The sequence below is a fragment of the Eleutherodactylus coqui genome, chromosome 4, assembly GCF_035609145.1.
Source record: "Eleutherodactylus coqui strain aEleCoq1 chromosome 4, aEleCoq1.hap1, whole genome shotgun sequence".
NCBI classification, from domain to species: Eukaryota; Metazoa; Chordata; class Amphibia; order Anura; family Eleutherodactylidae; genus Eleutherodactylus; species Eleutherodactylus coqui.
This window is the reverse complement of record NC_089840.1, coordinates 66,636,085-66,649,942: the sequence shown is the minus strand read 5'-3', so window position 1 is coordinate 66,649,942 and position 13,858 is coordinate 66,636,085. Positions and strand designations below refer to the sequence as shown.

Genomic DNA, 13,858 nt, shown 5'->3' with positions numbered 1-13,858 from the left:
TACCCCTTACCATGTTTTCAATAAAGCTTTGATCTTCTTATTAAATATCAGTATATCAAAAGCAATTTACATCTGTCTTCAGATATATCCCATAGGCTATAAATATAATTGCTCCTTCTTAGTATCACCCACTGTAAAATGTTGCACAATGAATAAATGAGTGTCAATATCACAGAAATGGGTACGTGGGCTTGCTGTACCCAATGGCTAACATTTTCCATTTAGTGTTTATATCTAGTGGTTCAGTAACAGGCCAGCTGACTACTATAGGAGCTTTTAACGGGAAGGTATATTAAATGACCCCGTACCAGTAATTCCCTAGGGCACTTGATTTATCAGACGTCTACAAGCTGACAATACTCTGGATGAATTTCAGCTCAAGAGCTATCTCTCAACATCAGCCCGACATTGTACATATTGAATTCAGGGGATGTTTTCTGTACTTGTTCCCCATCAATCTTAGCTTTGTGTTTGTATAACATGGTAATAACTGTCTGTGAACAATGTTATAGATCAATCCTGAACTTTTCATGTGCTTTGGAAGAGCGCAGTTTCATCATTTCACTTATAGGAACATTCATGTAAATATTGCTGTCCCAACGCACAGATCTTCTGTCACTATACAATAAATAATCTCCTCGCTGACAAACGGCAAAAGTCATAACATTTCAATTTCAGTATCTTACAGTATAACGAGAAAAGCTTTTTACAAGGATAACACTGTTCAGCATCAGAAAGCTTCTTATCAATAAAAATTATATTGGCTTATGCATTTTTGGGCGCTCAATACAAAGATGCTATAGGCAGAACTCTGGAGGCTTCCCTGTACCTCCAACTAGGAGAATTTATTTGGTGCTATTGGTCTCTACGGGGAATGCGTGGCACGTTTATTTTTTGACCATTTGATCATCCTCTCCAGTACTGACCTGCTAAATTACAAATGCAAATATTACTCTAGCCATAGACTGACAGCTATCAGAATATGGGATAACATTGACAATGTGGATAGTATTAAACCACAATATAAATTATATATGTCTGCAGCACATACTGGGCTTTTAACTATTTTTGTTTCTATGTGCAATCTTTGTGTAATTCAATAAAAGTTATATTTTAACCCCTTAATCATGAATGGGTGTGAGTGAGAGCTGCCCCTGATTGGTCCCTGCACTGAGCCAATCAGAGGCAGCTCTCACTCACACCCATTCATGAATTCATGAATGGGTGTGAGTGAGAGCTGCCTCTGATTGGTCAGGCTGTGACCAATCAGAGGCAGCTCATTCAGCAGGCGGGGATTTTAAATCCCCGGCTGCTGATTACTACAGAGAGCAGTTCAGAGAACTGCCGCCGGCTGCGGCTGAACTCCGTCTGCCGGGACCGGCGGGGGTATATATATTTTTTTTATTTTTACACATTTCTGGATGAATTGCAGGGAAGGGCTTATATATTTAAGCCCTTCCCGAAAATTCATCCCGCGATCGCCGGCAGCCCATTGCTTTCAATGGAGCCGGCTGTATTGCCGTCTCCATTGAATTCAATGGGCAAACATCGTTCTTCTCTGCCACAGCTGTTACAGCTGTGGCAGAGAAGAATGATTTGTCTAGTATATGTTCTCAATGGGGTCGGCGCTGCTGCTGCCGGCCCCATTGAGCGCATATAGAGAAGAGAACAGGAATCGCAGATCGCAGATAGGTGCGATCTGCGATTTCTGTTCTATAATTTATCGGACGAGCGCATAAAAAGCGCTCATGTGTCCGATACCATTGCAAAGCAATGGTTTTATAAAATCGCTGGACGCATGCGCAAATTGCGCGAAAAGACGCCCGTCTGACTAAGGCCTTTCAGTGCGTCTTCTTTCTAAGGTGCCCAAACTGCAACAAAAACGACATGATAACTTTATTCTATGGGTCAGTACGATGACTACGATACCAAGTTGTATAGTTTATTTATTTTTTTTGCTGTACTACTTTTATTTTCTTTCAAAGATATTTAATTTTTTTAAATTATTTTCTGACGCCACCTTTTTTATTTTTCTGTCAACGTAGTTGTATGAGGGCTCATTTTTTGTAAGACATCCTGTAGTTTACATTGGTACCATTTTGGAATACATATGACTACTTGATCGCTTTTTATTGCATTTTTTCTGTGAGACAGGATGACTGAAAGTGCATTTCTGGCGTGTTTTTTGGATGACGTTCACCGTGCAGGGTAAATAATTTGATAGATCAGACTTTTATGGACGTGGTGATACCAAATATGTACTTTCGTTTTTATGATTTAGATTTTTTTTTATTATAGATAGATATGGCAAAAGGGGGCGGGGGTTATTTAAGCGTTTATAACTTTTTTTTTGTTTTTACAATCAGTAAAAATTTATTGATCTGATTTTTACTTTCTTTTTTTAGCCCCCCCCCCCCCCTAGGGGATCACAACTAGTGATTTTTTGATCGCTCCTGCAGTATGATGTAATGCTGTAGCATTACATCATACTGCAATTTGACAGACAGTCTATCAAGCCCCCCCACTGGGATGGCTTGATAGGCAGTCTGCTAAGGCAGCCCTAGGGCCTTTCAGAAGTCCCCTAGCTGCCATGACACTTGCACGGCTCCCTGCGATCTCACCTGGTGTACGGGACCCCAGAACATCATTCGGGGGATTTAATTGGTGCTGTCAGAATTGATAGCAGCATTTAAAGGCTTAATATCACTGATTAGCCGCACGGCCGATTGCAGCTATTGCCCGTGGGTGTCAGCTGTAATAAACAGCTGACGCCCGCGCTGTATTAAGGGAGGTTGCCCCGCGATCTCTCTTTATAGATACCCCGACACTGCAGGACGTAAATGTACATCATGGAGCGTTAAAGGGTTAAAGGGATCCAATTCCTCGTTATTGCTTATGGCAAGAGGGTTTTTGGTTTTGATTATAGGACTGGATTGAGTTCTCAGCCTATTTCCTGTTTTTTTGTCTTTTTGAAGTTTATATAAATCTTTGCTTTTCAATTCTCTTGTTCTTTCATAGTTAGGGAATTTTCACACATGGCGAAATATTCCTCCACGGACGGATCAGTGCCAAAATCCACTCATTACCATTAGCAAATCTGCAGCAATTGCACCATAAATGTGCATATTAGATATTTTGATTCTGTTGCAGCATATTTTGCCACCTCTGACAGCATCCCTTAAATGGAAGGAGTATATTTTGACTCTATACCATGAGCAGATATTACGAGGTTTTCAACATAAACTCATAGCTTGGAAATCCCCTATTTTACACCTGACACAAGCCGACACCTAAAATCATTCCTCCTAAACCATGATGCTAATGGATTTGCGCACCGCACAAACACCTTTTTGTAAGAGCTCTTAGGACCTGCAGGCTAACCTGCTATTCATGTGTTACCAGTTTGGTTGTACAGGAAGCGCTGCTGAAAACTGCAGACAAGTGTGTTGGAGCTTCAGGAGAAGACGTGCGGCGGAGCAGACAGCGCCTGTTAGATGATGTATTGTGTTCATTTTTTTAATGCAGCTAGGGATTATCTTATGGCTAAAATAGTTGGACTTCCTACTGTAAAAGCTGCATCGCACCGCACGAAAACCGCTTTTTCGCACAATGTGATGCAGCACAAAGGAAGGCTCCAAAGGGAAACATAGCAAATGGCGGCAATAATCTTTTTTTTTCTCGCAATGTAGCAGCCTACAAAACATCGCTAAAGTGAAGGAACCCATTGGAAAGCATGGGCTTCATATACATGCGATTTGTAGCACTGTGGCATCACAAGAAAACCACACGATTTTGTAGCCTGTGTGAAAGCGGCCTAATAGATTAAAGGAAAGCTTTGCCTTACAACAGTTGACAGAATGGCTATAAAATGTCTCATTAGATAATTTTGTAGAAATATCATGTAGCGTCATCCATGGTTTACAAGTTAATTGCAGACAAAAGCAGGCAGAGTCTACCCTGGAATGCTGCTGGTGAAGTCTATACTCAACCTCTGGGGTTGATAAACATCGATGGGACTACCCCAGACTGATTTGCCATGTGTCATGGATGCTAAGTATAATATTGTTTCGCTTTTCTGTATTTGTATATTTTTGATATCTTGGATTTGACGATCCACAGTCTAAGCCACCCATAGAGAAACATGGGTGTCCACACTGGAATTAAAGCATGCAGATGTATTTTGCGGCCTTTTTGGTCCAAAATGAAGCGCAGCATGCTCCATTTCAGTGTGGATCCTGCATGGATGGCTTCCATTAAAGTCAATGGAAGCCTTCCAATCCAAGGTCTGTCCGCAATTGAATTGTGGACATGCCACGGGAAAGCAGGAGTTCAGCTATAATATACTAAACGTTATCTGGAATATTTTTGGGTTTGAAATACACTGCAGTAACTTGAATTTCCACACTCTTTAATTCTAGTCTTCGAGGCTCTTCCCTTCACTCTATCAGTGTAATAATCTGGTTTGCATATGCCCCTGATATTTCATGGCACAGAAAATCTTAGAACAATTATGCAGTATATCCTTTAGTACGGAAATAGAACAATGTCTGTATGGAAAAATGTGAGCGAGATCACAAGCGTCCATCTAATATGTAATTGAAAATCTTTCCTTTATGCCCTGAGAGTGAAAGGCTTCATTTCATATCCATGTAGGCCAAAGACCTCATCTTCCAAAAGCATAACACTTACTCCATCCTTTGAATCTAGAGTTGAACTAAAATTCAATTTGTTACAATTCATTCATTCCAACGCAAAACTTCAAAAGTGTTATAGTTTTCTTTTCTCCAGTTCTTCCACTACCTACATAACATTTTTGTCATTGGCATTGGGGTGTCAACATACTGTGTGTGCTATCTAAATACTGGCTGAACTGGTTGTGATTAACGAGCAACATGTTTTCATCTAAAGTGGCAGGCATGAGTGATTTCTGCGTTATTCTACTATTGCTGTGGCATGCTGGTCGCAATCAAGAAGTGGAGCGAGATGACGTCTCAACGCCAATCCTGGCCCACGTGACCATAAGCTGTCTCACATGAACTTACTAATGGCAGAGATTTTTGCTGCCTTGTTCCTGTCACTACAGAGACCCCTGAGGTGTCGTCTATTGTAAATTCCTCAGTGGGCTCAGTGTATAATGTGCCCTGCTGCAATATCTCCTGTGGTTTATGTAGTGATTGGCTGGCAGGCAGGTGTTTACCCTAACTGGCCAATCAGCCCTAAAGGAAGTGTATTTATTTTGGCCCAACTCTACATGGATGCTGGTTATTGTCCTGCCTGAATTGTTTGGTGAGGCAATGGACCCCTGTCAGCTAAGTATCTGTGGCTGTTTATTCTGTGGGGCTTTTTAATTTCTGCCAAATACTGTGTTGTATGCATTTCTCTTTCCATTTGCATCTAACGTCTTTCTACCCCCTTCCCCACCCCATCTAGGGACAGACTAGGCCCCTTAGGTTCCTGACATATGGCCACCCCTATCAGGGTGATCACCCTGCTTTTATTGAAGGTCTTGCAACATCAAGTTTAATTAGGTAGCTTACCCATCCCCATATTTTTGTTGCTGTTATTTGTAGTATTTTGTGTTCCCAGTGTTGTGGTGACTTAATATTTGTCTATATTGATCCATTGTGGACATCAATTATGTGTTGGATTGATATGTCAATGACATCTGTGAGGGGTGCCATATTGGATCTCTGAAAATGTAACAGTTATGTTGTAGTGGAATAGTTATACTATATTTAAAGTTGTTAAATGAAATTGTATATGGCATTGAAGTTTACTGCCATTCTAGCTGCAGTACCTAAGCCAGCCCATTGACAAAAAAAGGCACTGTTTCTGAAAGAAAGCAGCTATTTGTTACTAAACTCATACATTGGCTTCAACATAATACCGAGACCCCACAAAGATAGCAATATGTTACTTTTTGCTTTTCTTTTGCTTTCATTTAAACATTGACATTTATGGAATTTCAATTATTAAAAATTCTTGCTTTCACTATCTGCTGGACTCCATGGTTCATTCACCTAACCCATTTCACACTCACAAGAACTGGAAAAATAAATTAGCTCTTCTTCCAGGAAGAAGGAAAACACACTCTCTAGTGCACCTATTGGAAGGTACCTACCCTATATGTCAATGTGTGACCTTTTAATAACCTTTGCAACATGAGTAAGCATGTAAGCCAAATTAGAATATTCTCTACAAGAAAAAGAGACCTATCAATAGACAGCTGTTTTATGTTTTTTGTACCAAAGCCTCTTGAAAGGTTGAATACTGACTTTTAGGATAGCTACCTTCTAATAGATGAAACTAGAGAGACAGTTTGCAACCTTTTTTCCCAGGGAACACTGCATGACATTTAGGAATTCCTATACCAACTTGGAGCTCTCTACAAAGAGAAAGAGTACCCTCTCTACCCATGTCAAAGATGGATTCAAATCGATAAATCGCCGGGTCCAGATGGAATACACCTAAGATTTCTAAGGGAACTAAGTGACGTGATAGTTAGACCGCTATTTCTTATGTTTATGGACACTACCAAGACCGGGGTTGTACCATTGGATTGACACTTTGCCTATGTGGTTCCAATACACAAAAAGGGGTCCAAAAGAGAGCCTGGTAACTACAGGTCGGTAAGTCTCACTTCAATAATTGGAAAAATATGCAAGGGGTTTCTGAGAGACGCCATCCTAAAATACCTAAAGGAAAACAATGGTATAACTCCTAATCAGCATGGGTTTATGATGGGTCAATCATGTCAGACCAATTTGATCAGCTTGAAGTAAGTTCTAGGCTGAACCTGGGAGTGTCTATTGATCTTGTATATCTGGATTTCTCTAAAGCATTTGACACCGCGCCGCATAACAGGTTGATATACAAAATGAGGCAGCTCAGTCTTGTCGAAAATGTGTGTATCTGGGTTAAAAACTGTCTCAGAGATAGAAAACAGAGGATGATAATAAATGGTTCATACTCTGATTAGGCCACTGTTGCTAGTGGGGTGCCACAGGGTTCAGTATTGGGTTACATTCTGTTCAATATATTTATCAACAACCTGATAGAGGGGCTGCACAGCAAAATATCAATATTTGCAGATGATACAAAATTATACAAGGTAATTAATGCAAAGGAGAGCAATGTACGGCTACAAACAGACCTAGATAAGCTGGGGGCTTGGGCAGAAAAATGGCAAATGAAGTTCAATGTTGATAAATGTAAGGTTATGCACATGGGCAGGAGAAACGGATATGTCACCAATATACACTAAATGAGGTACCGCTAGGGAAACGTGATGTGGAGAAAGACCTGGGGGTACTAGTGGGTTGTAAATTTAACTGTAGCAATCAATGCCAGTCAGCAGTTGCAAAAGCAAATAAAGTCTTAGGATGCATTAAAAGAGCCATAGGGGCGAGAGACGAGAACATTATTCTCCCAATAGAAGGCACTTGTCAGGCCTCACATGGAATTCTGTGTACAGTTTTGGACACCGGTGCTCAGGAAAGATGTTACAGTGCTTGGGGAAGTTCAAAGAAGGGCAACCAAATTAATAAACAGAATGAGAAGACTAGAATACCCAGAGAGGCTATCAAAATTGGAATTACTTACCCTAGAAAAACAACGGCTAAGAGGCGATTAAATAACTACGTATAAATACATTAGGGGACAATACAAGGATCTCTCCTGTTTATACCCAGGACTGAAATGGTAACAAGAGGGCATCCTCTACGTCTAGAAGAAAGCAGGTTTGATCACCAACACAGAAGGGGGTTCTTTACGGTAAGAGTAGTGAGACTGTGGAGCTCTCTGCCTGAGGACGCGGTAATAGCAAAATCCATAGAGGAGTTTAAGAGGGGACTAGATGCCTTTCTAGAACGCAATGATATTGCAGGTTATAGAGATTAGGTGACCAGCAGGTTGTTGACCTGGGTCTTACATTGAGATAGGAACTATCAAATGTTGATTCAGGGATTATTCTGACAGTTGTTATAGAGTTGGGAAGGAATTTTTCCCCAAATGGGCTAATTGGCTTATGCCTCGTTGGGGTTTTTTGCTTTCCTCTGGATCAACAAAGGGTGGTTGAAACAGGCTGAACTAGATAGATATTGCCTAACATACTATGTTACTATGTAAAAACCTCTCAGCCAGCCAAACCCAGTGCCCTGCTCTGCACTGATGAGGGGCAACATCCCTAAAACAGCTATCTGCTGATAGTTCTCTTTTTTTTGGGCTTGCAGAGAATTAAAATATGTGAACCCAATGTGCATCTTTTCTATCGGAGAAAATCATTAAAGCAAGGAAGATAACCAGATTCTTCATTAATTTACAAAAAAAAACTCGATATGACGTGTTTCGAGGATGCAGCCCCTTCCTCAGAAATGGCTGGGTAAAGTGCAGCGTATGTCAAGAACAAAGGTCTTCCTGCACTGTAATTCTGGTTTGGTTTCTTATCTTAGTACTGTGGTAAGATCTATTAAAGGCTCAGACATTGTCTTATAGGGTAGCTACCTTGCAGTATATGGCTTTAGAAATTCAGTATTTTTCTTCCTGGAAGGGGAGATCTGCATACCTTTTTTCCCATAGAAGCATTACATGACCTATATGACTCCTTTTGCCAATTTAGCGCTTTCCACAGGGAAAACCAATATCCTTTTAAGAAGTGGGTCCTTCACTCATTGCTAGTCATGCTTATCATTTCCAATTTCAGATACTTCCTTTCTAGAACCAGCATGTTTGTAATTGAGCTGAAGATTATCTAGTCAGTATAATATCGGGTTCCCTCTCAGGTTTTGACATTGATTAACCATATTTAATCTCAGAATTTCCCTTTGATTTTGGGTGTCTGCCACATGTGACATTTTCTTCTGTTCTATTTGAGGATGTAAAGGCCATGTGATTGACAGTGTCATTATGTTCTGTTTTCCATTACTAGTATTTAAAACTGTTAATAAATAGAAATTCCCCAGGTTGTGGATGCTACAGATACATTAATATTCTAAAGGTTTCCACAAGACATATTGCTATTAGTAAAAAAAAACACATATTATTAGTAATATACCTGTATGCTGCTGCCACTTCCCCTCCGGCTGCTGTTCTGACTCTCTCCAGGTGTCTTGGCACTGTAGCATAGCGCATCAAAACCCAGTATCCCTCCAACACAGTCTCCAATCAGACAGACCTGCAAGAAGACCAAAAACAAAATCTGATTTACCAGTAAGGATTGGAAATGTGAGAGCAAAATATCAAGAACCTAATAGGTTAGAGGTTATCCGTTGTAGGCAGCAGGCTAGAGTGAAATGTAATTTAAGATATTGTGAGATGCTTAGTAACGCTAAGGCCTGCTGCACATGGGCGGATTTGCATTGCAGAATCCGGAGTGGGTGTCCACCTCCAGATTCCACAGTAAATACTGCCCATAGCATGACAATGCTTTGTAAAAAGCCAAAAGGTGCTAAATCTAGTCTTTTAACCCCTTAAGGCTATAGCCTATGGCCATGAGGATGCAATGATTTTTGGGGAATTTTCAACTCTACTTGAAAATGATAGCGGAAGCGAATTGCGTATGGTCGTGTATGCTTTCGGTTTTCCGTGTGGATGTACTGTGTATGACAACGTATCATCCATGCAGAGGAACAAATGCAAGCAGGGAATGACATCAGAATGTTGCACAACCATCTGGAAAAACCCTTCTATCACTCAGGTGACCATGCAGGCAACATTCTCTTGTGGTGAGAGTGCTTCTGAGAGTCATGCCTTCAGAACAGCATACTGCTCTCTTGGCTTAGCTGGTTGATACTACTTTTTTAGGAAGTAGTATAAACCACTTTAAAAAACAAACAAACACTTATTCTTGTGGAGGAATAGGTTGCAGACAGCAGTCTGGATGGGGGTGTTGGTCCCCAGACTCTGTCCTGCATTGCTGCTCACAAAGGACTGCTTTCTTCATTTCATTTGTTATCTAGTCCCGTAGCAACTTGCGTAAAAATCCACGTCAATACGCATTGTTAATTGCGTATGCACTGCGGATAGAACGCATCTGTAGAGATCAAAGAAGCTCATACGCACAGAATCCAGGGTAAAATAGAGCATGCACCTATATTTTTTCTGCTTGCAGAATCCACAATTCCTACCGGCAAGTGTGAGCGAAACTTCAAAAGTCAATGCCCTTCAATGCCCATGTATTACCATGTATTATACGTGTGGATGGTGATCGCAGAATCCGCAATTCAAATCCGCTCAGGTGAGATCGGCCTTAATCATGCAGCATTAACGACACAGTACATTTTTTCTGTGGGTAGGTTCGATTACAACAATACCAAAAATATAATTTTATTTTATTTTTTTACAGTTTTGCACAATAAAAATCCCTTTTTTAGAAATTATCATTATTTTTACATCACTGCATTCAAAGTCCCATATCTTTTTTAAATTTTTCATGCTCAGAGTTCTGGGAGGGCTTGATTTTTACATGAGAAAAAGTAGTTTTTATTTGTACAATTCTGGGGTATGTATGACTTTTATTGCATTTTTTGTGAGGCAAAATAAACAAAATAAGTATTTTGCCTCCATTTTTAGGTAGCATCTTTACGTTTTTTGCCATGCTGAATAAATAGTGTGTTCAATTTATTGTAAGGGTCATTACGGATATGATGAAACCAAATATGTGTTTTTTCTGTTCTGCAATGCCTTATTGCTTACAATAGCCATCATAGCCAATGGCAAGCCTGGATGCCGGTATCTGCCATCCTGTTGCCATGATGTAGTAGCCCAGAGTTAATGTGGCCTCTCCATAATGTTATATGTTTGTCTCGTACAATGGTATTGTCAGTGTCTTCTATGTAGTATGCATTTGTGATGTGTATTGCACCTTTGCAGCCCTGAATGAGTTAATGTCTGGGTTTTGTCTGAGAAATGTATCTTGTTGTATGTCTTGTGATATATATATATATATATATATATATATATATATATATATATATATGTGTGTGTGTCTGTTTACTAAGGGAATGCAAGGGAGTTAGCAAATCTTCTGCCTTCTTGCAAGAGAAGTCTGCAAGTGAGCCACACAGACACAGATTGGTCTGTGTGTGGGTGAATGGAAGAGGCTGAACGACATTCTTCAGCTTGGCCTGGGCCTGCTCTACCCAGGATGTGCCAGTGTCATCACTAAAACACACAGAGAGAGAGAAGGAAAGCACCTGAAGCATGAGTGTTGACCGGTAGAGAGTAGGAGAGACAGAAAGTCGCCAGGTGTGGGATCACACAGATAACTGAGACTGTTGATTGTCCGGATTACCCCGGAAGAGCCTCCTTGTCACACCACTTTCAAGAAGTGAACTTTGTGCTGAACTACTATTATCTTGCTGAAGTTAAGTAAACAGACATTACCGACCGTTCCCCGTTTTGTTCAGAAAGTTATCCCTGTGACTATATATTACACCTTCAGGATTCACTGCAAAGGATGGAACGGTGGCGTCATAAGTGACAATGAACTTTAAGGTAACCGTTAGTTACCCTCTACCTATGACCTCCGCCAGCAGTAACGTGGATGGGTCCTGAGCTACCCCCAGGGGAGGTGATGGTAGAGCAACCATGACATAATTATACTTATCTACCACGCCATCTTCTCAGCTGTTGGCCTGCTCCTTGGACGCTGCAATGGCAACCCATCGGCCCTCTGTGAATACATCCCAGGGGTCTGATAATGTCACAGAGGGAGCGCCCTCCCTCTGTGAACCCTTTACATGCTGCGATCTACATAGATACCATACATGGGGTTAACAGTGGGGATCGCTGTCCTTCTGCATCATCACTGTTGCATCTCGCGCCATCCACATGATGTAAATTTACGTCCTGGTGCACCAAGTACCATGCTGCCATGATGTAAACTTACGTCCTGTGGCATAAATGGGTTAAAAACCAATGAAAGTAATGTGTTTCAAGCTTCACAGACCTCTTAATCAGAGAGCTGGATGAATGTTCCTCCAGCTGGCCAAGTAATTCTCCGCTGTGTGGGACCAAAATGCAGAACATATATGCCTAATGTTCACTCAGCTGTCTGGTGAAGAGGTCTGTGAACATTGAAATGCGTTACATTTGTTGTTAAAGACTAAAGCACCTTTGGTTTTTAATATACCATTGACTTATCATTCATTCAAGCTATAAAAAAGCAAGCACAGATCATGCCAGAATTCTAGCTTTTCGAGCTCCTCTTCATCATGTAGACAGCTAAAAAAAAGCTTGATGTACCCTCATTGTCAAAAAAAAACAAGCACATAGAAGGAGTTGTCAGAATCAAATGAAACTTTCTCTGTGTGATTGTAACGTTGATATGAGTGATTACAGTATCAGAGCAAATGGATAATTTATTGCAGTAAACTGAACCCATGAAGGGAGGCTCTAGTACCCTGTTGTGCCGCCTCTATCTTGGATACAAGATGCGATACTGGCGGGCATGGAGGCTGTAGTACCCTGTTGTACCGCCTCTATCTTGGATACAAGATGCGATACTGGCGGGCATGGAGGCTGTAGTACCCTGTTGTACTGCCTCTATCTTGGATATAAGATGTGATACAGGCAGGCATGGAGGCTGTAGTACCCTGTTGTACCACCTCTAGCTTGGATTAAAGGTGCGATACGGGTGGGTGTGGAGGCTCTAGAACCCTGTTGTACCCCCTCTAGCTTGGATACAAGATGTGATACAGGTAGGCATGGAGGCTCTAGAACCCTGTTGTACCACCTCTGGCTTGGATACAAGATGTGATATTGTGGTGGGCATGAACATGAGGGATGTTAGTTGTGGGCAATGGCGGCGGTGGCTCCTCTGCTTTCCCACCTCACAGACTGCAGCGACCGACAGAATAATAAATACCTAAAGTCTCTAGTTTGGTGTTTCTTTTGTGCTACCCATTGGTCTGGCAAGGTATGGTGGTAAAAAATATTAATTTATTCGTGATGCCAGCCCGTATACAGGCCTTGACCTGTTCCGGGCAAAAACAGTAAAAAAGGACAAAATAAAATAAAAATGGGGATGTAGTCCCCTATCCTGGAGGGTGGTGTAGTACACTTCAGTGCTGATGGTAAAGTGGTGAGAAGGAAAACTCCAGGACTCAGGTTGAACAATAAAACATTAAAACAATTTATTTTTTGAGAGAGGTCTTCAATTTATCATATTCATACAGTGGACACTTCTTGGACTTTCTTAGACATAGATAGGCTCTACTTCTGCATTTCATCCCGAGGTGAGTAATTACAGGCATGACATCTGTCCTCTTTACTTTACATTTATATATTTTTTTTCTCTCTGTATTTTACTGCTGTCCCTTTTTTTATTTATTAATTTATCTTTCTCTATCCTTCCGCTTATAATCTTCAGTCTCTAACCTTCTGTGTATATATAATCCTTGTATTTATAACTTTCTTTTCTTAATACAATCCTTCTTTCTATATCCTTCTTCATTATGCTGTCCTTCTGTATTCTTTCATTACAATCTTTTCCTGTTACTTACTACACCTTCTCCTTCCCACCGCACTGTAATCTACTTTGTCTTGCTTCTCTTTGCTCTTATCCTTCCTCTTCGCCGGTCTCTCTCTAACTCCCTAACTGCCTCTTACGCACACTTGAAATTATCTTCCCATGCAGGCTCTGGTGCTGCTAAGCAACCAACACACCAATCACAGGTCTGCTATCTTCTGACTATCCTGTCCTCCAATCACTAAACTGTTGCTAGGTGCTTTCAGGCCAATGGGAATCAGGTAATGGGCAGCCAATCAGGAATGCTGCAGGTGAACATTTTAAAGGCATATACACACATTTAAATAAAAATAACCACATTTTTATTGTAGTACCCAACTCTGGGCCACA

The 13,858-nt window shown here is 40.9% G+C and overlaps 1 protein-coding gene across 1 annotated transcript in view; it reads right to left on the bottom strand.

Annotated features, from left to right (window-relative positions):
* PITPNM3 (PITPNM family member 3) overlaps positions 1-13,858 on the bottom strand; it is a 498,866-nt gene that overhangs the window by 128,560 nt on the left and 356,448 nt on the right. Inside the window, exon 8 of the mRNA XM_066599616.1 lies at positions 9,053-9,172. Within this exon, the coding sequence (XP_066455713.1) occupies positions 9,053-9,172 (120 nt within the window). The remainder of the gene's footprint in view (positions 1-9,052; positions 9,173-13,858) is intronic.